At 38.7% G+C, this 23,826-nt stretch overlaps 1 protein-coding gene across 13 annotated transcripts in view; it reads left to right on the forward strand.

The window, feature by feature from the left end:
- The window catches only part of RAP1GDS1 (Rap1 GTPase-GDP dissociation stimulator 1), a 182,473-nt gene that overhangs the window by 23,320 nt on the left and 135,327 nt on the right, over nt 1-23,826 (forward strand). For 5 of the 13 annotated variants that reach the window (XM_054554208.2, XM_054554209.2, XM_054554212.2 and 2 more), the window contains exons 1-2: nt 241-424; nt 8,803-8,910. In XM_054554208.2, the coding sequence (XP_054410183.1) occupies nt 256-424; nt 8,803-8,910 (277 nt within the window). In that variant the 5' untranslated portion in view covers nt 241-255. Of the gene's footprint in view, nt 1-240; nt 425-8,799; nt 8,911-23,826 lie in introns of those variants that run through there. The other 8 variants (XM_063723544.1, XM_024245972.3, XM_024245977.3 and 5 more) reach the window with 2 other exon arrangements.

A 23,826-nucleotide genomic window follows, 5' to 3' on the forward strand; every position in this document is an offset into this window, starting at 1 on the left:
TTTAGAAAACTTTATCTTGTATTCAGAGCTAAAACTAATCAAAGACTATAATGCTGTTTATTGTACTATTTTAACCAAACCATGTGGTGAATATTAAGTTACGGTAGCTGATTATATTTTTGGAAGATAATCACAACAATGTCTCTTGCCCCACATTTTTTTTTTAGAACTTCCTACCACTCATTAAGATTTGGGGTCTAATTCTCCTATTGAATCTGAGCACACTTGTGTAACCAGTAGAATGCAGCAGAAGGGATGCCATGTGACTTTCCTAGCTTAGGTCATAAAAGGCAATGCTGCTTCCGCTCTGATTGTTGGAATACCAGCCTGCTTGGAGCCCTGAGAAATCCGAGTACCTGGAGGCTGCTATGTCAGGAAGCTAAGCCTTGTAGAAAGGTCCCAAGTCTCAGGTATCAGATTTCAGGTCAGAAATCCTAGTCTTTCAGTCCTTTCATGCCTGTCACCAGCCATGTGAGTGAATGAACTGTTAGATGATTTAGATCATGCCAGCGTCAGCCACTGAGTCACTCCCAGTCACCCCTAGCCTTTGAGACTCTGCATCAAGGCTGTAGATTTTGTGAAGTAGAGACTAGCCATCTTGAATGTGCCCTTTGTGATTCCTGGTTCACAGACTCTATGAGCATAATAAAATGGCTTTTGTTTTATGCCAGTAAATTTGGGGTGGTTTGTTATATAAAAACAGTAACTGAAACAGTTATAAAACTTAAAAGATACATTTTCTCAGTGAGCAATAGATTGCTCAAAGTAGGAACTACCTGCTGAATAAATGTTAACTGAGTTTTTCTTTCATTTCAAATGAAGATAGCCTAAAAAGAAGTTTGCCTAGAGAAATTTGGTTTCTTTACTTGTTCTTTATTCTGACATTAAATGTCTTGAAGAGATATTAATTGACTGTTCTAGCAGCCAGGAAAGAAATATGTATGCTTAAAGAGTGCTGTGGGTTTTAACATAGCTTTATGATAAATTTTACCAGTTTGGCTAATGAAAAATGTCAATTAGTACTTTTAATAAGAATAGTTTCCACAAAAATTTAGTATTTTTATTAACACAGGAGCCTAATAAAACTTTGTAGGAACAAAGGAATATTGTACTGATCTCTCCAACTGAAAATTGTTATCCCTGATACTAATTTTAATGTTAATGTAAAATATTAGCATCATCACTAGTATATTTGGCAGTTGTTTTGAGTCATATGTTTCCTGTCACTTCTTAGAAGACAGTGGATTTTCTAGGTTGCTCACCACTGAGTAAAATTATAACTGTCATAAAATTATCAAGGGATTTCTGTTATGTAGTACATACTATGATTTCCTAAAATAATATAATAATTATAATAATGGGCACTTTTTATTAAGATTATTGCCATGGCTGGGCACGGTGGGCTCATGCCTATAATCCTAGCATGTTGGGAAGCTGAGGCAGGAGGATGGCTTGAGCTCAGAAGGTCGAGAAAGACTCTGTCCAAAAAAATAAAATTAGCTGGGCGTGGTAGTCAGTACCCGTGGCCCCATATAGTCAGCTTGCTGAGGTGGGAGGATTGCTTAAGCCCAGGAAGTTGAGGTTGCAGTGAGCCATTATCGTGCCACTGCACTCCAGCCTGGGTTACAGAGTGAGACCCTGGCTCAAAAAAAAAAAAAAAAAAGAAAGAAAAATTATTGCCGTGAGTGCCAGGAGCCAAAGTATTGTAGGCCTGTCGCATCCAGACACAATGTATGTGATTAGGCTCTCTCTGTGTAGAGCCTAATCACATATACACAGACATAATTCTTGAACTTTATGACAGTAGGTCTTTAGGCGTTGTGTGAAATAAAATTTTACAAATTGTATTTTGCTCTTATTTATTATAGTTTAATATTGTAGTTGTGAAGATCATCTGTCAGATTCTTCACCCTCTAATCAAACATGACAAGTAAGACTAGAGTGTTTCTATTTCAGACTAAAATAGATTTTTAATTCCATTTAAGAATGAGTGAGGTCGGGTGCGGTGGCTTACGCCTATAATCCTAGCACTTTGGGAGGCCTAGGTGGGCAGATCACCTGAGGTCAGGAGTTCAAGACCAGCCTGGTCAACATGGTGAAACCCCGTCTCTACTAAAAATACAAAAAATTAGCTGGTTGTGGTGGCGGGTGCCTGTAATCCCAGCTACTCGGGAAGCTGAGGCAGGAGAATCCCTTGAAACCAGGAGATGGAGGTTGCAGTGAGCCAAGATGACGTCATTGCACTCCAGCCTGTGCAACGAGAGTGAAACTCTGTCTTAAAAAAAAAAAAAAAGAATGAATGAAAAATTACTGCTTAGAAAATTTTTGTCACATTTCTAAAATAATTAGAGAAGATGACTTACAGTGAAATAAAGTCATTGTTTTTAGTATAGCCCATTTTAATAAAAATATTTCTTAATCAAGACAGTTTATGTCATAATTTCTAAAGAAACATGCCAGTGCAAGTAACTCAAAAGTAATGTAGGTTTTCAGGATTTACTAAATTTTCACTATAGTGAGTAGCATGAGTATCCTAGCATAATTTCCTGTCCTAGAGGAATTTTCAATCTAATAGTAGAACTATACAGACAGGGTTTTATGTACCTAGAACTATAAAACTAACAAAATGAAAAATACAGAAAAAATAGAACTGTATAAAATTCTACAAAAATAAACTCATAAATAGATTACACACTTATTGATGAAGTTTAGTTTTGGGATTTAACCACTTGGTATAGAGTTCAAACTGCTTGACTCACACATAGGACAGGTTGATTACATTCATATAAGCCCTTATATTTTATGAAATCTTGTAATGAATTGTAATTAACCTGGAATGAAAGAGGTGTATCTAGTGGATAGATGTGTGCGTAACTGGTGAATAGGCACAGAGTTACAATGTCATTGCAACCTGGAGAGTCATACTGGGAGCAAAGACCATGTATATGAATAGGCATGACTACATGTTAAAGTAATAAATTCATGAATTAAGATAGAAGTTAGGTGTGTAACATTTATGAAATTTAGTTTGGAGTTTTCATTAAATAGAATAGTTTTAGCTCTTTTGTTTCTCTTCAAATATTAGAAATTTTTCTAATTATCCAAGTACTGAGTGAATTGCCTTTGAAATATTGCACACATGCACCTGAACAGTTACTTTTTTGCTCAGATATTTCTTTTTCAGATCATGTGTACATAATGTATGTTCACAAAACATATTTAGTATTTAGGTACATTCCTGTTAGATCTTGCATCTGTGGAACTTCATCGTGGAAACTGATTTATCAAAGTAGCACATTCATATTAGTTTCATATTCTTTTTAATTTTCAATTTTATTGGGACCAAGTAATAATTATGAAGGTAGTGATAAATGATTAAACTTTAAATACTTTTTCTAAGCTCTCAGTTTTCTTATTTTTTTTTCTTTTTTTTAATTATACTTTTAAGTTTTAGGGTACATGTGCACAACGTGCAGGTTTGTTACATATGTATACATGTGCCATGTTGGTGTGCTGTACCCATTAACTCATTTAACAATAGGTATATCTCCTAATGCTATCCCTCCCCCCTACCCCCACCCCACAACAGGCCCCAGTGTGTGATGTTCCCCTTCCTGTGTCAATGTGTTCTCAGTGTTCAATTCCCACCTATGAGTGAGAACATGCGGTGTTTGGTTTTTTGTCCTTGCAATAGTTTGCTGAGAATGATGGTTTCCAGCTTCATCCATGTCCCTGCAAAGGACATGAACTCATCCTTTTTTATGGCTGCGTAGTATTCCATGGTGTATATGTGCCACATTTTCTTAATCCAGTCTATCATTGTTGGACATTTGGGTTGGTTCCAAGTCTTTGCTATTGTAAATAGTGCCGCAATAAACATACGTGTGCATGTGTCTTTATAGCAGCATGATTTATAATCCTTTGGGTATATACCCAGTAATGGGATGGCTGGGTCAAATGGTATTTCTAGTTCTAGATCCCTGAGGAATTGCCACACTGACTTCCACAGTGGTTGAACTAGTTTACAGTCCCACCAACAGTGTAAAAGTGTTCCTATTTCTTCACATCCTCTCCAGCACCTGTTGTTTCCTGACTTTTTAATGATCGCCATTCTAACTGGTGTGAGATGGTATCTCATTGTGGTTTTGATTTGCATTTCTCTGATGGCCGGTGATGATAAGCATTTTTTCATGTGCCTGTTGGCTGCATAAATGTCTTCTTTTGAGAAGTGTCTGTTTATATCTTAACAGCAAGCATCTGTAGCCGCAGCAGCAATGAAGAGAAGCATGATTTTTTTTTTCATATCGTTAGAAGTCAGTGAAATGGGGAATAACTGGAGAATTTGATTACAGTACAGTAGTCCCCCTTTATCCACAGAAGATATGTTCCAAGATCAAGAGGCATGATTTTTATACTTAAACTTTTTTAGCTTGCTAAGAAGTAAGATAATTTGAATGGTGACTGAATATGTGATAATTATACAAGGTAGCGCTTTTTTTACTGTAGATACGTCACCTACCCATGAAAATGCGACAACTTATTTAATTCTCAGCAATGACAAAATTCTAAAATCTGTTGGAATAAATTTAACATTAAAGAATCTATATAAAAATAGAAACTTTCATGTTTATCAAGGTATAAACAAAATATGGGAGCCTAGAAAAGGAAGTTTCCTTTGACTGCAGGAATACAGAAAGCTTCATGTAAGACTTGGCATATTAGTTGACTTTGCCAAGTAAGTAGCCATGCTAGATGTGGAAAATGCACAGAAAGGAATTTTAGAAAAGAATTTAATTCTCACAATTGTAAAAATGAAGGTGTGCTTGGGAAAAAGCCAATAATGTGGTGGGACTGACACACATGATGTTGTGTGAGAAAGTAATGGGAGATGAGGGCATAATGTGAGTTGTAAAAGTTTCTGATTGGTTTAGGACCAGCTCTGGTAAACAAAAAAAGAAAAGTAGGAAACTGAAAATACAACATAGTAAAACTGAAAATATTATAATTTTTAAACACAGACCTTTCCACTTGACATGCTAACAGAAACTATTATTCCTACTTCATTAGAGAAGCTTTTAAAAATAGCTTCATTCTGTCAGATACTAAACCCTTTAGATAAGTAAAACATAATATTCAAGAGAGATTGCTATTATTTCCAGCTGCTAAGCCAGGTGCCCCAAATTGACTTAATGCCATTCATTTTGAGATAAACTTGAAATTCTTCCATTCATGCATTGGCTGTATTCTAGGTACTTGAAAACCACATTAGCACAGAAATATTTTTTTTTTTTTAGATTTGATGTGGATAATGATGCTTTTAAAGTAAAGCTTTGTTACTAGATAGTTATGTGAAAATTATAGATACAGAAAAAAATTGAGTGACATTTGAAGTGAGGTAAAAATGTCTTGAACTTTTACAAGCTTAGTTAGCAGTTCTTGTGTACTTGTCTCCTGTTGGTTTTATCATCAACAATGGTATAATTGTCCAAAGATAACAAACACGTATCTATATACCTATGTATCTACTTACTGGCATATAGTAAAGTGATAGAATTGATTAACATTTAAAAGTATAATGTTTTAGATCCAATAACCTTGAAAATAAAGCTACCATATCTGAATAATATTGTGAGGAAGATAAACTGAAAAATGCCACCACAAATAACATAAAGAATTTCATGACTTCCTAGTTTAACATGACACTGTCTTGAGATTGGTTCTTTGGGACAGTCCTTTCTTCACAGTCAAGTATATATATTCTTTGATGATGGTGATGATCTTAAGTACTTTTATGGTCAAATTATTTAAATATTAAAACAGCATCACTTTCCTCATTAGTTTTTCTTTAGATTGATGTTAAGAAAGGAACTGATAGCTAAAAATTTAGGTCTTATGAAAACTCTTCCATTGCAGCAAGTACTTACAGACCAGTAAATAATTTGTTTCTGGTTTATAGAAGAGAGGTTGGAGCATAAAGAGCCTCTGGTGCCTAAGATAAAAGAAAAAAAAGGCTTGGCAAAGTTTGAAGGTTTTAGTGGGAAAGTATAGCTGTTTGTCTTTAACAGAGACTTTTGAGAAATGCGAGGAATGATAGTTAGCTGTTCACGGTTACCAGAAGTTGCATCAGGTTTTATCCAAATATAATAAGGCCTAAAATGTGGTAATTCTTTATATTGATAGGGAGATAAAGCAAGTGGTCTGTCCAGCTCAATAAAAGAAGGGAGGACAGAAGGAAAGAGCATACCATCCTAATATTCTGAAGGGCATGCATATATTATTCAGGAAGAGAAGAGGCTCTGTGCACAACTGGGGTCACACTAATATTAAAGGGGCAGATAGAGAAGAAAGATCTATTGAAGAAGACCAAGAATAAGTGTTTAGACTGATGTTTCTAAGTTAAGAGGTGTTTCAGAAATGGAAAAACTGTCTATTGCTACAGAGATACCAAGTAAGAGCATTGAGAAAAATTCATTGGCTTTGTCAAGATATCATTTAAAACCTTTGACAGAGTAATTTTGATAGGCTTTTAGAGGATTCGGTTAGATCAGGTTTTAAGGAGTGATTGAGTGGGTAAGAAGTGGGAGACTCAGAATTTTAATGACCAAGTCAACTTTGCTTTAACCCTTTGAAGATGTCACATATTTCACAAGACGAGCTAGACCATATGTTGATATATAGGAAAGAAATTGTTTTAAGAAAAAATTTTATTTTATTTGTTAATACTTCTCCATTTCTATCTCTACTTACAGCCTCATAACCAGCCAGAGGCTGACAAATTTGCATTAGAACAATTTCAGTGTTTTTAAGGAAATATAAAATACAGCTCTCTGGAATTACACAAAAAGTAATTTGGATGCTAAGGATTTACTACTGAAATTTACTGTCGTGGTTTGAAGGAGTACAAAAATAATATCCTCTGTTTCTTACCCAAGTTTAGAACCACTGGAGATATAAGCATATGAGTCGTCTGCTAGAATTTAAAATATCTGCTTTAAAATTGATAAAGTCTAGAGTTAAGGCCTCTATTTGTAGAGTCACAATGGGATTACTAGTAATTTACTGCTGAATTATACATATTTATTCATTTTGTCACTGGTACACCTGGACAGCCACAGGTGTAGAACAGAAAATTCTTGTTCTTTCTAAAAGAACAGGAATGCAGAAGGGGTTGAGCCATACATGTCCAGTAGCCCTTCTCAGCCTTAATCAGATAAATCAGATAAATCTTTCCTCTTCTGGAGAATGGAAGCTTTCATATTGTTTCGGCTTAGCAGGGAAACTAACCTTTAAGGAACTGCCAGGTGTCCAGTTTTAGCATATCAATGAATATCCGCAATTATCTGAAAAGACTGTTAAAATACTCACGTGTTTTCCGACTACGTAGATATTGAGACTAAATTTTCTTCATCTATTCAAACCAAAACAGCACATTAACCAAGATTGAATACAGAAGTAGATATGAGAGTCCAGTTATCTTCTGTTGAACCACGTTATGGAGATTTCTTTTTTTTCTTTTTCCTTTTTTTTTTTTTTTTTTAAGAGATAGGGTCTTGCTCTGCCACCCAGGTTAGAGTGCAGTGGAGCAATCCTAGCTCCCTGTAGACTCAAACTCCTTAGGATTAAGTGATCCTCCCACTGCAGCCTCCTGAGTAGCTGGGAATACTGGCACGTGCCACCATATGCAGTTAATTTTTTTATTTTTATTTTTCTTAGAGAAGAGGACTCACTTTGTTGCCCAGGCTGGTATCGAACTCCTGGCCTCAAGTGATCCTTCCACCTTGGCCTCCCAAAGTGATGGAATTACAGGCATGAGCCACTGGGCCTGGATGAAATTTCTAAAAATGTAAAACAATGCCTTATGTAAGTGACAGGTTGATGGGTGCAGCAAACCACCATGGCACATATATACCTATGTAACAAAACTGCATGTTCTGCACATGTAAGCCAGAACTTAAAGTATAATAAAAGAAAAAAAAATGCTATTCTTCTTGCTAAATTTTTTTGTTAGGAAATAATTTTTTTCATTAAAATGCTAATTATGTTAATATGCAGTAGGTTTATAATTGTTACATTTAAGTAAATTACGAAATAAATTTTAAAAAGTCTCCGTTTTGATTTTGTAATGTGTTAAATGTCTATAGCAATAATATAAACAAAAGCTCTTTGGGATTCTCAATAACTTTTAATAGTGTAAAGAGGTTTTGAGAATCTGTGATCTAGAGGAATTCACATATAATTTAGGAAGAAAGCATAGCTTTATAATCCAAAATATGCATGTTAGGGCTTAAAGCAGTACTTTGATGTGAAGTATTTTTGAAATGACAGTGTAAGTTTTGTAGTTATCACACTTTGTATTATTTGGAATCATATTATTTTGAAATTTTTCTAAACCTTCATTTTTTATGTCTTTAATGTACTACAGAGGAAGTGAACAATGAAATAAAATGTTTGCAAAACTATATAATTTTTTTGTGAACATTTAATTTTTCTAAGCCATGGATGCTTTCCTGAACAAGCTCAATAAGTTATAAGAATATGGAAAAAAGATGTTCTTTGATAATCTTTGGAATATTCCTGGTATCTTACACATAGCAGAATGAATATTTCATATCTGAGTTAAGTGAACAAAGTGCATTTAAAATTTTTTTAATAGTACAGCCTAATGCCATTTTGGAATGTATGTGGAGGTTAATTTGCTATTATAGGAAGCTCTCCAGTTTAGTGGTAACTCTTTATCCTTTTGTCATGTAACATATGGTGGTCATAAGATTGAGTTTCTGATTTTTCTTTTTCCTTAAGCAGATAATCTCAGTGATACCTTGAAGAAGCTGAAGATAACAGCTGTTGACAAGACTGAGGATAGTTTAGAAGGATGCTTGGATTGTCTGCTTCAAGCCCTGGCTCAAAATAGTAAGTTTCATCATGTTTACTCAAATTCCAAAGAAGAAAATCAAATCAGTAGTCATTCAGAAAGTGGTATGTAGTTAAGCACATAACTTTGTATTCATATAACTTGAATTCTTTTGAATCATATCCCTGAATACTGAGATTGTTTTACATGTTCTACCCTCCTACTTACCCTCTACGCCCCCACAAGATCCTCAAAGCCAAGTTGATGGGCAAAGAAAGGAGGAATTGATGGGTGGTGATGACATTAATACCAGTCCCAGAGAGAGGCCATTGTTTCATTTCTAACAGTCAAGCATCATAGTTGTTTTTCTTAGCACCTACATCTGTGCTTTAAAAATAGATTGTTTTATATGTGGGGAGAGTCTGGAGGGAGAGAAAGGAGAAACAGAGGGGGAGCTTAAAACACTTAACATTTTTTTGGAATCTTATCATATTTTAAAATAATTATACCTTAAAATAATATGTATGCATAGATAAATTTGGAAGGAACCATTAGAAGTCATCAAAAATCTTTTGAAATTGGGGTAGGATTTTATCTTTGATGTGATAAATAATGCTAGAGATAGAAACTGCACAATTCTTCATTGACTATTGTATTGCATTTTATTTATCCTATTTCTAGTCACTAATTTCTGTATTATCACCATTAGTAGATCAGTATAGAGTGATTTTCATTTATTATCTTAGTTCTGCTTGGTTGTGCTGTGGTTTGTTCTGTACTTGTTTTTAATTTGCTCTTGTCCTATCCTGAAACTAATTATGTAGCTGACAAAGAATGGAGGGGAACGTATATATTGTTAAGGTTTTAATTGTAAGGTTTCAACACTTGTTGATATATGTGTTTTTTATTTTTTAGTAAATCTTGATTAGAAAAATCTAAAATAATTGATTGCAGTACTTTTCATCAAAAAAGCACATTTTAGAGCTAGCTTTTAAAATTATTTTTCAGTAATTGTTTTGAGATTATAACTGTCAGCTGTTTAATCTTAGAGATAACAGGAAGAGATTTGAAACAAGGAGTTCAATAAGAGCATCCGGATAAGGCTCAAAATGGTAAAGAAAAAGGACAAGAAAGGAGAACGTCTAAGCCTGCTATCCATTTTAGTAGGCACATGTGGCTATTTAAATTTAATACAAGTAAATAAAATGTAAAAGTAAGTTCCTTAGTCTCACTTCTCAGTAGCTATATTTGGCAGATGACCACTCTCTTGGGGATCACAGATATAAAATATTCCCATGATCACAGAAAATTCTTATGGATAGCACTGGTATAGAAACTAGAAAGAACCACACGATGACCTGATTTTTTTTTACATGTGCCTGTATAGGCAGCTTTACACAGTAACATAATTAACCTAAGTAAATTGAGTATCTCAGGTATATTTTTTTGAACAGTTGTTTTATTATAAACGTCGTCTGTTTTCAACAACACTTTTTTTCTCTGTTAGACAGTAAACTTTTAAACAGACCATTTGCTTTAGATACTGAAGGACATGAAGGATCATATTCTTGGTCATCTGTAGAGGTTGCCCATTTGTCTCCTAGAAAGACTGGAAGACAAAGAGATGAAGTTGAAGGGAAATGAAGAAAAAAGGGAGTAAAAAGTGTATAGCTTTTAAAAGAACAGATTTTAGAAACACTGAGAAGTTCATAATTATTAGATTAAATTAGGTTACATTAGAATAAGCCCATTGCGGACTTATTCACTGTACCTTTTGTTGAAAATGGTCTTGAAATTGTGTATCACAAAATGTTAAGGCCACGTAACCACAAGGTATTAAAACAATAAACTCTCACCAGTTTAACTAATGATGCCCCAGGAAGGGAACAAAAGGAATGTCTTGTTAACAATCTGAAACAAAATTTATAAATGCCCTCGTGCCTAAGACTACTGACAAAAAAGAATGGGACTTTGGAAGAAGGAGTTCATGCAGATGTTCAGTCTTTGACACGTGTCATTGGATCACTTACTGTATATTTAGCACTGGGCTGGGGATTATAGCCACTATCTAATCTTTCCTATAGTCCCATGAGGTAGGTATTATTATCACCATTTAAAGGATGAGGTAACAGATTAATAAACTTGTTTGCCTTGCTCTGGAAGAAGCCAGAGTTTGGATTTGAACTCTTGATTTACAAAATAAAAAATTGTAATCTGAATAAAGTGAAGCTTTTTGCTGAGTTCATATAATGTGAAGTCGTTCCAAGAAGCTAGGTTTTAACATTGTGTTTTAAATTTTTGTTTTTTCTTTAATAAAAATAGTTCCAAATTTTTATTAAAGTGGATAAGCCTGTTTTTCTTGAACTATAAAGTGATATATGTATTTTATAGGCGTTTATTGATACACTTTATAAAGTTAGCATATGCCTTTTTAACAAGAAAAAGTAAAATATATTAGTGAGATGTTAATTTTCTACAGTTCTTCCTTGAATGAGGTGATTGAGCCATTGCTACGTCTGTCCTCCTAAATGTAAAATTATAAAACAATTAACTTAGAAGAGTCTGTACTTGCTTTTTAAACAACAACAACAACAAAAACACAGAGAGCTTCTAGTTTCATAATTCTTCCTTAGTATCAGGTGTTTTAACTAAAAATAACACTGTTTGTACCATGATTGCACCTGATCAGGAAAGAAAGATTTCTCCATTCTGTACAAATGTAAGATGGTAATGTATGTAATGGAAATATAAACAAAATTTTATTTTACAGTCTATTACCCTGTTACTGGAAAGGTTATCTCTGAAAGGAACAAAATAATGCTTTTGAAATTTTTACACTGTGTGATTTAGTGCATTTGAATTGCATATTACAAATGACTGTAATCTGAAATTAGAATTTTTACTTTGATGTATGGCTTTAGAGTGGTTTTCTTTTTTTACCATTGGCAGTGTTTCTGTCTGTAATGTTTATAGTATATGTGTCTATCTTAAGAGACAAGAAGATTTGAATACTTACTAGATTTTATGAAAACATTTTGTTTAAGCAAGCATTTTGTATAAATCTCTGATCTAAATTAATATAAAGTCATTCATTCACTCATATAAATACATCAGATCTCAGTTTTAAAATGTTTTTAGTAAATGTGTGAAGGCTACCAGCCAAGAAATCAGCTTCTGTTTATTTTGGTCTCCTTTGATTCAGATTATAGTTAGAAGATTCTCAGTAAATGCTTATTTGATTGTAGTATGGTTACTCTATTTTATGCTTATTTGGAAATGTAAAACAATAGGCACCTATTTTCATCCCTAAACATTAAGACAGGAATTGTCTTTGGAGAATGTGGCATCTAAATCACCTTGCAAGAGAAACTATTAGTTTAAATTAAAGTCCCAAAGGCAAGAAAAGTTAACATTCTATTTGTAATAAAAATTCTATCCATTTTATTCCATTTTGAGGATGAAGACCATTTTGTGTTGCCTGGGGGACCATAAAGTGATGCTATACAGCTTTAAACTCTCTCCCTGAAGAAGTAAGCTGTCTTCCCCTGCCTCGTTCTCTTTTTTTTTTTGTATATAACTTAGTTTCTTGTTTGATGGCAATTCCCATTTCATACGAGAGTCACATAATTGTTTATTTTTTATAGAACAACTCTGTGAGATACTGCGTGTTTACTTGTCTTTAAAGAAAAAAAGCATTTAATGTATAGTTCCACATCTCTAACCTTCTATGATAATATTCACTCACATGTTGAATTCTTGGTTTATTTTCTAGCCTAAGGTAATTTGCTAGCCCTTGTTCTTTATTTCATTTGTTGTATTGATTTTTGGCTCCCTTCTAGGCTACAATCCTAAGCATACGTAATTATAGGCAGACTTCATTTTATTGTGCTTTACTTTATTGAGCTTCACAAATACTGTGTTTTTTACAAATTGAAGGTTTATGGCAACCCTGAGTTGAACAAGTCTTTCGGTGCCGTTTTTCCAACAGCATGTGCTTACTTTGTGTATCTGTGTCACATTATGGTAATTCTTGCAACATTTCAGACATTATTATTATATCTACTTTGGTAATCTGTGATCAGTGATCTTTGATGTTACTATCGTGATTGTGCCGTGAACCATGCCCATGTATGATGGTAAACTTAACTGATAAATATTGTATCTGTCTGGCTGCCCCACCAACTAGCTATGCTGTACCCCCTACTCCCCATCTCTGTTCCTCTCCTCAGGCCTCCCTATTCCATGAGACACAATGTTTAATTTAGACCAATTAATAATCCTACAGTGGCCTGTAAGTGTTCCAGTGAAAGGAAGAGTCACATCTCTCTCACTTTATATCATAAACTAGAAATGATTAAGCTTATTGAGGAAAGCATGTTGAAAGCAGAGGCAGGTTGAAAGCAAAGATAGGCCAAAAGCTAGGCTTTTTGAGCCAGTTAGCCAAGTTGTGAATGCGAAGGAAAAGTTCTTGAAGGAAATTAAAAGTTCTACTCCACTGAACACATGAATGGTAAGAAATCAAAACAGCCTTATTGCTGATAGGAAGAAACTTTGAGTGGTCTGGTTAGAGGATCATACTAGCCACAACATTCCCATGTCCTAATCCAGAGCAGGGCTCTGATTGTCTTCAGTTCTGAGAAGGCTGAGAGGTGAGGAGATTGCATTGAGAAAAGTTGGACACTAGCAGAGGTTGGTTCATGAGGTTTAAAGAAAGAAGTTATCTTCACAACACTGAAAGTGAAAGATGAAGCAGCAGCTGCTGATGGAGAAGCTGAAGCAAGTTACCCACAAGATCTAGCTAAGATCATTGATGAAGGAGGCTTTGCTAAACAACAGATTTTCAGTATAGATGAAACAGCTTGATATTGGAAGAGATGCCACCTAGGACTTTTATAACTAGGGTGGAGAGGTCAATGCCTGGCTTCAAAGGACAGGCTGACTCTCTTGTTAGGGGCTAATGCAGCTGGTGACTTTAAGTTGAAGCCAGCGTTCATTTACCATTCTAAAAATTTTGGGGCCCTTCAGAATGATGCTAAATTTCTCTGACTGTTCTCTGAAAATGGTAAACAAAGCCTGGATGACAGCACATCTATTTACAGCATGGTTTACTGAGTGTTTTAAGCCCACTGTTGAGACATACTGCTCAGAAAAAAAAGATCCCTTTCAAAATATTACTGCTCATTGACAATGCACCTGGTCATCCAAGAGCTCTGACAGAGACGTACATGGAGATAAATGTTATTTTTGTGCCTGTTAACACAACATCCATGGATGAAGGAATAATTTCGAAGCCTTATTATACATTTCATAAGGCTGTAGCTGCCATAGATAGTGATTTCTCTGGTGGATTTGGGCAAACTAAATTGGAAACCTTCTGGAAAGGATTCACCATTCCAGATGCCATTAAGAATATTCGTGATTCATGGGAGAAGGTCAAAATATCAACTTTTTTTTTATTATTATACTTTAAGTTCTAGGGAACATGTGCACAACATGCAGGTTTGTTACATAGGTATACATGTGCCATGTTGGTTTGCTGCACCCATTAACTCGTCATTTACATTAGGTATTTCTCCTAATGCTATCCCTCCCCCAGCCCCCTACCCTACGACAGGCCCTGGTGTGTGATGTTCCCCGCCCTGTGTCCAAGTGTTCTCATTGTTCAATTCCCACCTATGAGTGAGAACATGTGATGTTTGGTTTTCTGTCCTTGTGATAGTTTGCTCAGAATGATGGTTTCTAGCTTCATCCATATCCTTGCAAAGGAGATGAACTCATCCTTTTTTATGTCTGCACAGTATCCTATGGTGTATGTGTGCCACATTTTCTTAATCCAGTCTATCATTGATGGACATTCAGGTTGGTTCCAAATCTTTGCTATTGTGAACAGTGCTGTAATAAACATACGTGTGCATGTGTCTTTATAGTAGCATGAAAATATCAACATTAACAGGAGTTTGGAACAAGTTAATTCCCTCTCTTATGGATGACTTCGAGTAGTTCAAAACCAGTGGATGAAGTAACTGTAGATGTGGTAGAAATAGCAGGAAAACTAGAATTAGAAGTGGCACTTCAAGATGTGACCGAATTGCTATAATCTCACGATAAAACTTGGGCAGATGAGGAGTCACTTCTTATAGATGAGAAAAGAAAGTGTTTTGTTTTTTTTTAATTTTTTTTTTTTTTTTTTGAGACAGAGTCTCACTCTGTCGCCCAGACTGGAATGCAGTGGCACGATCTCAGCTCAGTGCAACCTCCACCTCCCGGGTTCAAGCGATTCTTCTGCTTCAGCGTCCCGAGCAGCTGGGACTACAGGCATGCGCCACCACGCCTGGCTAATTTTTGTGTTTTTAGTACCATATTGGCCAGGTTGGTCTCGAACTCCTGACCTTGTGATCCACCCACCCCTGCCTCCCAAAGTGCTAAGATTACAGACATGAGCCACTGCACCTGGCCTCGAAAGTGGTTTTTTGAGATGGAATCTACTCCTGGTGAAGATGCTGTGAACATTGAAATGACACAAAGAATTTAGAATATTACATAAACTTAGTTGATAAAACATTGACAGGGTTTGAAAGAATTGACTCCAGGTTTTAAAGAAGTTCTATAGGTGAAATGCTATCGAACAGCATTGCATGCTACAGGTATCTTTTGTGAAAGGAAGAGTCAATTAGGATGATAAACTTTGTCTTATTTTAAGAAATTGACATAGCTACCCTAACCTTCAGCAACCAGCACCCTGATTAGGTGGTGGTTAGTCAGCAACATTCAGCATTGAGGAAAGATCCTCCAGCAGTAAAAAGATATGACTTACTGAAGGCTCAGATGATCGCTAGCATCTTTTAGCAATAAAATATTTTTAAAGCAAGCTATGTACATTGTTTCTTTAGACATAATGCTCTTGCACACTCAGACTACAGTATAGTATAGACAGAACTTTTTTTTATTTTTTGAGACGGAGTCTTGCTCTGTCGCGCAGGCTGGAGTGCAGTGGCATGATCTTGGCTCACTGCAACCTCCTCCTCCCATATTCAAATGATTCTCCTGCCTCAGCCTCCTGAGTAGCTGGGATTACAGATGCCAACCACCACACCTAGCTAATTTTTTGTATTTTTAGTAGAGATGGGGTTTCCCATGTTGGCCAGGCTGGTCTTAAACTCCTGACCTCAGGTGATCCATCTGCCTTGACCTCCCAAAGTGCTAGGATTACAGGCATGAGCCACCACGCCCAGCCTGTAGACATAACATTTATATCTATTGGGAAACCAAAAAACAAAACAAACAAACAAAAAACTGGTGTGATTTGCTTTATAGTGATATTCACTTTATTGAAGTGATTTGGAACCAAACCCACAATATCTCTGAGGTATGCCTTTATGGACACAAGGTGTGAATCTAGATTACTCCATTCTAGATTACTGCTAGAGTCTTGTCTAGCAGTAAAAACTTTCGTTATCATTTGCTTTAGTCAGCTTTATGCATTTACTATTTTTGAACAGACTTACCTTCAGGTAGCAAAGTTACTTCCTAAGTAAGAGAGTTCTTATTATCAATTTTTTTTTTTTCAGTATTTGCAATCTCTGAACATACTCCTGTTGTTTTAGTAGAGATGAAAAATTATTATTTTATTCTTTCATAGTAGTATCTTGAAGAGATTTTTACCTTTTTATCTAGAGTTATCAAATGTTCCACAGAAGTGATGTATTTCTTTTGCGAGCTGAATTCATTATTATTATTTTTTACCTCCTTTACTTTTTTTCATATTGTATGCCTCTTTTAGTGATTGTGTTCATTGTCCATGAGGGCTTAGCACTGGTGCTCCTTATGAACTAGTAAAGATTCAGTTTTTACCAAATAAAGAAAGCATTTGAAGAATATAGGAGATTCTAAACTAAAGCGTCAACTAAAAAGACATTGACAATTCCTGATGGGTTGAGACTCCTGGATTGCTGTAGGATGGTGGTGGCCTCCTAAATCTGTATCTTTCCATGCGTTCTTTAAAAGTCCACACAGATCCACAAGAAATAAAACCAACTAACAATATTCTTTGTCTCCAGCATAACTAGGAGACAGACTTCAAATTATTACAGAGATAAATAAATATCCAAATCTAGCCTACTCAGCTTCAGAGACCACTGCAGGGAGAGTTAAGACTGCAGAGACTGCATGGACAAGAGGAGAGGGAAATGGGGAACCAGGAGCCCAAGGGTAATAGCACACAATGTAAATTACCTTTAGAAAGAAAAAAATTCCTACCCTAGTAGGAAAATAGTGCGATCTGGTCTTACGTTAGATTCTAACATTGGCTACTTAAAAGTACATGGGACTACAGGTGACAGGTCAGGAAAGCAGCACTTTGGGGATGGAGTTGTTCACCTTTATATACTTGGTGATGAAAAGAAAGAAACAAGAGGGAGAATGAAGTGTTCTGTAGAAATAAGGAAACCACAAAATCAGAAGACATACGAATCACCCCACTTTGGCCTCAGTTCAGAAGAAGGAGCATTTGAACTAAAAATCCTGGATATTTATCCCAAATTGTTGCCCCTACTGCATTCAATTTTTATTACTAGTCAAGGAAAATAAAAAATTATACACTGAATAGGAAATTTCAGATACGTACATAGGTGCTACAAAAAAGAAAGCAGAAAATAAGAATCAAAACATTTTAGCTATTAAAAATTTTCCATCTAAGCCGTCTGTGCGGCAGTTATCATTAACAGAACACCGTGATCTATATTAAATATTCTTAAATAAGTCTTTGCAGATATGAAGAGAAGAAACCTTCAAGTTATAAATTCAGAAACTTAGAACTAAAGTGAACACCAGGAAGATGTGAAATTAGAGTTGACCAGAAGAAATTGAAGAAAATGACAAAATTGTTTTAAAAACTAAGACTAAATTTCAAGGTGCCCAAGGAAGAATAGAGGTGATTGAAAATTTAATAAGGGGCATTGAGGAAAGAGATGCAAACAGGCAACTGAGAAGACAAAGGATCAGAGAAAAGATTATAGTACAGAAGATAGTCAAAAAGATCCAACATACACGCAATTGGAATTCAGAAGAAGGAAAACAAAATGGTGAAACAGAGATAGTATTTAAAAGTATAAGGTTTCTAAAAGTAAAGGAAGACCAGAATCTGTTTTTTGACAGGGCCCACCATATACTTGTGAAAATTGACCTGAAACAGTCAACTGAAAGACATAGTGTAGGAAAACTTTTAGACTTTAAAGATAAAAACAAATACAGAGGAAAAAATCCTCAAGGCCTCCATGCAAAAATATTATTTACAAAGAAAAGAAAGGCCAGGCATGGTGACCCACACCTGTAATCCCAGCACTTTGGAAAGCCAAGGTGGGCAGATCACTTGAGGTCAGGAGTTCGAGACCAGCCTGGCCAATATGGCAAAACCTCATCTCTACTAAAAATACAAAAATTAGCCGAGTCTGGTCATGCATGCCTGTAATCCTAGCTACCTGGGAGGCTGAGGCATGAGAATTGCTTGAGCCCGGGAGACGGAGGTTGCAGTGAGCAGAGATTGCGTGACTGCACTCTAGCCTGGGCGGTAGAGCAAGACTCAGTCTCAAATAAAAAAAAAAAGGAAAGAAAGTCAGATTAGCATCACATGTCCACATAGCAATACAGAATTCAATAGTGGTGCAGTATTTTCAGGTAACTGAAGGAATAAGAATTTTATATTGAACCAAGCTGCCCAGTAAAAATCAAAGCTGTAGAAGAATCCTGTTAAAGGTAGAAGAATCCAGGGAATACTGTACTCTTTGCCTTCCAGAAGAATCTTCTTAAACTTGCACTGTTTAATACAGTAGTCACTCTTCAACATGGCTGTTGAGCATTTGAAATGAAGCTAGTCTAAATTGAGATGTGTTGTATATCCAAAAAACATACAAAATTTCAAAGACTTAGTACAAATTAAAAAATGTAAAATAGTCATTAATAGTTTTAGAAATATTGATTACATATTAAATCTTATTTTAAAAATTTTGTGAAATATTTACAAATGCTTTGTTTCTACTGAAGCTTTATAGGCCAGCATTTCTTGGATTGTGGGTAATAGCTGATGAAAGTGCTTATAAGACTTGGGTCAGTCAGTGTGATATGATGGAAAATGCAGGTTAGAAGAAAATAATAAGTAAATTAATATATAATATAATATAATATAATATAATATAATATAATTGGGGTATTCAGTATAGGAAGAGAACTTTTAAAAAAAATTACTTTAAGTTCTGGAATACATGTGCAGGGCATGCAGGTTTGTTACATAGGTAAATGTGTGCCATGGTAGTTTGCTGCACCTATCAACCCTTCACCTAGGTATTAAGCCCCACATGCATTAGCTGTTTATCCTGATGCTCTCCCTCCCCATAACCCCCTCTACAGACCCTATTGTGTGGTGTTCCCCTCCCTGTGTCCATGTGTTTTCTTTGTTCAGCTCCCACTTATAAGTGAGAACATGCAGTATTTGGGCTGCTGTTCCTGTGATAGTTTGTGGAGGATAATGGCTTCCAGCTCCATCCATGTCCCTACAAAGGACATGATCTCATTCCTTTTTATGGCTGCACAGTATTCCATGGTGTATATCTACCACATTTCCAGTCTATGATTGATGGGCATTTGGGTTGGTTCCATGTCTTTGCTATTGTGAATAGTGCTGCAGTGAACATACATGTGCATGTATCTTTATAATATAATGACTTATATTCCTTTGGGTATATACCCAGTAATGGGATTGCTGGGTCAAATGGTATTTCTGGTTCCAGATCTTTGAGGAATCAGCACCCTGTCTTCCACAATGGTTGATCTAATTCACATTCCCACCAGCAGTGTAAAAGTGTTCCTATTTCTCCACAGCCTTGCCAGCATCTGTTGTTCCTTGACTTTTTAGTAATCACCATTCTGACTGGCGTGAAATGGTATCTCATTGTGGTTTTGATTTGCATTTCTCTAATGATCAGTGATGTTGAGCTTTTTTTTCCTGTTTGTTGGCTGCATAAGTGTCTTCTTTTGAGAAGTATATGTTCACATCCTTTGCCCACTTTTTTTTTTTTATTGTTAATTAAATACCTCGTTTTTATTTTTTTCTTTACGAACACACAGACTATGATAGTGGTTCTAGCCCCAGGTCCAGAGGTGAGGGAAGGAACTCAGTCAGACAGCTCTACCAGGAAGTTTATCTGCAAATAGGAAAGTTATTTTACTGACATTTACAGACATCAGAGCACATGTGTTGACTGTACGTTCTGGGTATGTAGATGGTCTGGGTAGAGCTGTACACACCTTTTTGCTGAGTCCTTATTATTATCTAAGATGTAATATGTGGTCCTGAACATGGCTTGGTCTGTGACTCTAACAAGAATCCAGATCATGACCTGGACCTTCTGGGCATGAGTCTAGAGCTGTGTTGTCCAGTAAGGTAGCCACTTGCCATACATAGTTATTGATACTTCGTTTTAATGCAATGAAAACTTCAGTTTTCAATAGCCACATTTCAATTGGTCCATAGTCACGTATGATTAGTGCCTCAGGTAGAGATTTCCTTCATCACCGGAAGTTCCGCGGACTGTGCTGGGTCCCTGGGACCAGTATTTGTGAACCAGCAGCAGAAACATCGCCTGGGAGCTTGGAAGAAATGCGGAATCTCAACTGTGTCCAGACCTACTGAGAGAGAATCTGCTTTTTATGACAATCCTGGGTAATTTATATGCCATTCAAGAGTAAGAAGCACTGTTCTAGACAATCGAGCTGTAAACCAAAAATAAAATTCTAAGGCCCCCCCAACCATCTGAACGGAATTCCTCCTTGGCCAGAACACTCTTTTTATTTTTATTTTATTTTTTTTATTAAGTATTTATTGATCATTCTTGGGTGTTTCTTGGAGAGGGGGATATGGCAGGGTCATAGGATAATGGTGGAGAGAAGGTCAGGAGATAAACACATGAACAGAGGTCTCTGGTTTTCCTAGGCAGAGGTCCCTGCGGCCTTCTGCAGTGTTTGTGTCCCTGGGTACTTGAGATTAGGGAGAGGTGATGACTCTTAAAGAGCATGCTGCCTTCAAGCATCTGTTTAACAAAGCACATCTTGCACCGCCCTTAATCCATTTAACCCTGAGTTGACACAGCACATGTTTCAGAGAGCAGGGGGCTGGGGGAAAGGCCATAGATCAACAGCATCCCAAGGCAGAAGAATTTCTCCTAGTCAGAACAAAATGGAGTCTCCTATGCCCACCTCTTTCTACACAGACACAGCAACAATCTGATCTCTCCTTCCTTTCCCCACACTTCCCCCCCTTCTCTTCAACAAAACCGCCATCGTCCTCATGGCCCGCTCCCGATGGTCGCTGTCTCTTTGGAGCTGTTGGGTACACCTCCCAGACAGGGCGGCTGGGCAGAGGCGCTCCTCACCTCCCAGACAGGGCGGCCGGGCAGAGGCGCTCCTCACTTCCCAGACGGGGAGGCCGGGCAGAGGCGCTCCTCACTTCCCAGACGGGGCGGCCTGGCAGAGGCGCTCCTCACTTCCCAGACGGGGCGGCCTGGCAGAGGCGCTCCTCACCTCCCAGACAGGGCGGCCGGGCAGAGGTGCTCCTCACTTCCCAGACGGGGCGGCTGGGCAGAGGCACTCCTCACATCCCAGACAGGGCGGCCGGGCAGAGGCGCTCCTCACATCCCAGACGATGGGTGGCCGGGTAGAGGCGCTCCTCACATCCCAGACAGGGCGGCCGGGCAGAGGCACTCCTCACATCCCAGACGATGGGTGGCCGAGTAGAGGCGCTCCTCACCTCCCAGACGGGGCGGCCGGGCCGAGGCGCTCCTCACTTCCCAGATGGGCGGCCGGGCAGAGGTGCTCCTCACTTCCCGGACGGGGTGGCCGGGCAGAGACGCTCCTCACTTCCCAGACGGGGTGGCCCGGCAGAGGCGCTCCTCACTTCCTCCCAGACGGGGTGGCAGCCAGGCAGAGGCGCTCCTCACCTCCCAGATGGGGCGGCCGGGCAGAGGTGCTCCTAACTTCCCAGACGGGGCGGCCGGGCAGAGGTGCTCCTCACTTCCCAGACGGGGCGGCCGGGCAGAGGTGCTCCTCACTTCCCAGACGGGGCTGCTGGGCAGAGGCGCTCCTCACTTCCTCCCAGACGGGGTGGCAGCCAGGCAGAGGCGCTCCTCACCTCCCAGACAGGGCGGCCGGGCAGAGGCACTCCTCACATCCCAGACGATGGGTGGCCGAGTAGAGGCGCTCCTCACCTCCCAGACGGGGCGGCCGGGCCGAGGCGCTCCTCACTTCCCAGATGGGCGGCCGGGCAGAGGTGCTCCTCACTTCCCGGACGGGGTGGCCGGGCAGAGACGCTCCTCACTTCCCAGACGGGGCGGCCAGGCAGAGGCGCTCCTCACTTCCTCCCAGACGGGGTGGCAGCCAGGCAGAGGTGCTCCTCACTTCCCAGACGGGGCGGCCGGGCAGAGGCACTCCTTACTTCCCAGACGGGGTGGCCCGGCAGAGGCGCTCCTCACTTCCTCCCAGACGGGGTGGCAGCCAGGCAGAGGCGCTCCTCACCTCCCAGATGGGGCGGCCGGGCAGAGGTGCTCCTAACTTCCCAGACGGGGCGGCCGGGCAGAGGTGCTCCTCACTTCCCAGACGGGGCGGCCGGGCAGAGGTGCTCCTCACTTCCCAGACGGGGCTGCTGGGCAGAGGCGCTCCTCACTTCCTCCCAGACGGGGTGGCAGCCAGGCAGAGGCGCTCCTCACCTCCCAGACAGGGCGGCCGGGCAGAGGCGCTCCTCACTTCCCAGATGGGGCGGCCGGGCAGAGGCGCTCCTCACTTCCTCCCAGACGGGGTGGCAGCCAGGCAGAGGCGCTCCTCACCTCCCAGACGGGGCTGCTGGGCAGAGGCGCTCCTCACTTCCCAGATGGGGCGGCCGGGCAGAGGCGCTCCTCACTTCCCAGACGGGGCGGCCGGGCAGAGGTGCTCCTCACTTCCCAGACGGGGCGGCCGGGCAGAGATGCTCCTCACTTCCCAGATGGGGTGGCCGGGCAGAGGTGCTCCTCACTTCCTCCCAGACGGGGTGGCAGCCAGGCAGAGGTGCTCCTCACTTCCCAGACGGGGCGGCCGGGCAGAGGCGCTCCTCACTTCCCAGACAGGGCAGCCGGCCTTTGCCCACTTTTAAATGAGGTTGTTTCTTTCTTGTAAATTCGTTTGTAGTTCCTTGTAAATTCTGGATATTAGACCTTTGTCAGATGGATAGATTGTGAAAATGTTTTCCGATTCTGTAGGTTGTCGGTTCACTCCGATGGTAGTTTCTTTTTCTGTGCAAAAGCTCTTTAGTTTAATTAGATCCCATTTGTCAATTTTTTCTTTTGTTGCAATTGCTTTTGATGTTTTTGTTATGAAATCTTTCCGCTTGTCTATGTTCTGAATGATGTTGCCTAGATTTTCTTCTAGGGTTTTCATAGTTTGGGGTTTTACATTTTTAAGTCTTTATTCCGTCTTGAGTTAATTTTTGTATAGGGTGTAAGGAAGGGGTCCAGGTTCAATTTTTTGCATATAGTTAGCCAGTTTTCCCAGCATGATTTATTAAATAGGGAATCCTTGTCAAAGAGCAGATGGTTCTAGATGTGTGGTCTTATTTCTGAGATCTCTATTCTGTCTTATTGGTCTGTGTGTCTGTTTTTGTACCAGTACCATGCTGTTTTGGTTACTGTAGCCTTGTAGTATAGTTTGAAGTTGGGTAGCATGATGCCTCTAGCTTTGTTCTTTTTGCTTAGGATTGTCTTGGCTATACAGGCTCTTTTTTGGTTCCATATGAATTTTAAAGTAGTTTTTTTCTAATTCTGTGAAGAATGTCAAATGGTGGTTTAATGGGAATAGCATTGAATTTATAAATTATTTTGGGCAGTATGGCCATTTTCATGATAATTGATTCTTCCTATCCATGAGCATGCAATGTTTTTCCATTTATGTCCTCTCTGATT

The sequence above is a fragment of the Pongo abelii genome, chromosome 3 (genome assembly GCF_028885655.2).
Source record: "Pongo abelii isolate AG06213 chromosome 3, NHGRI_mPonAbe1-v2.0_pri, whole genome shotgun sequence".
NCBI lineage: Eukaryota > Metazoa > Chordata > Mammalia > Primates > Hominidae > Pongo > Pongo abelii.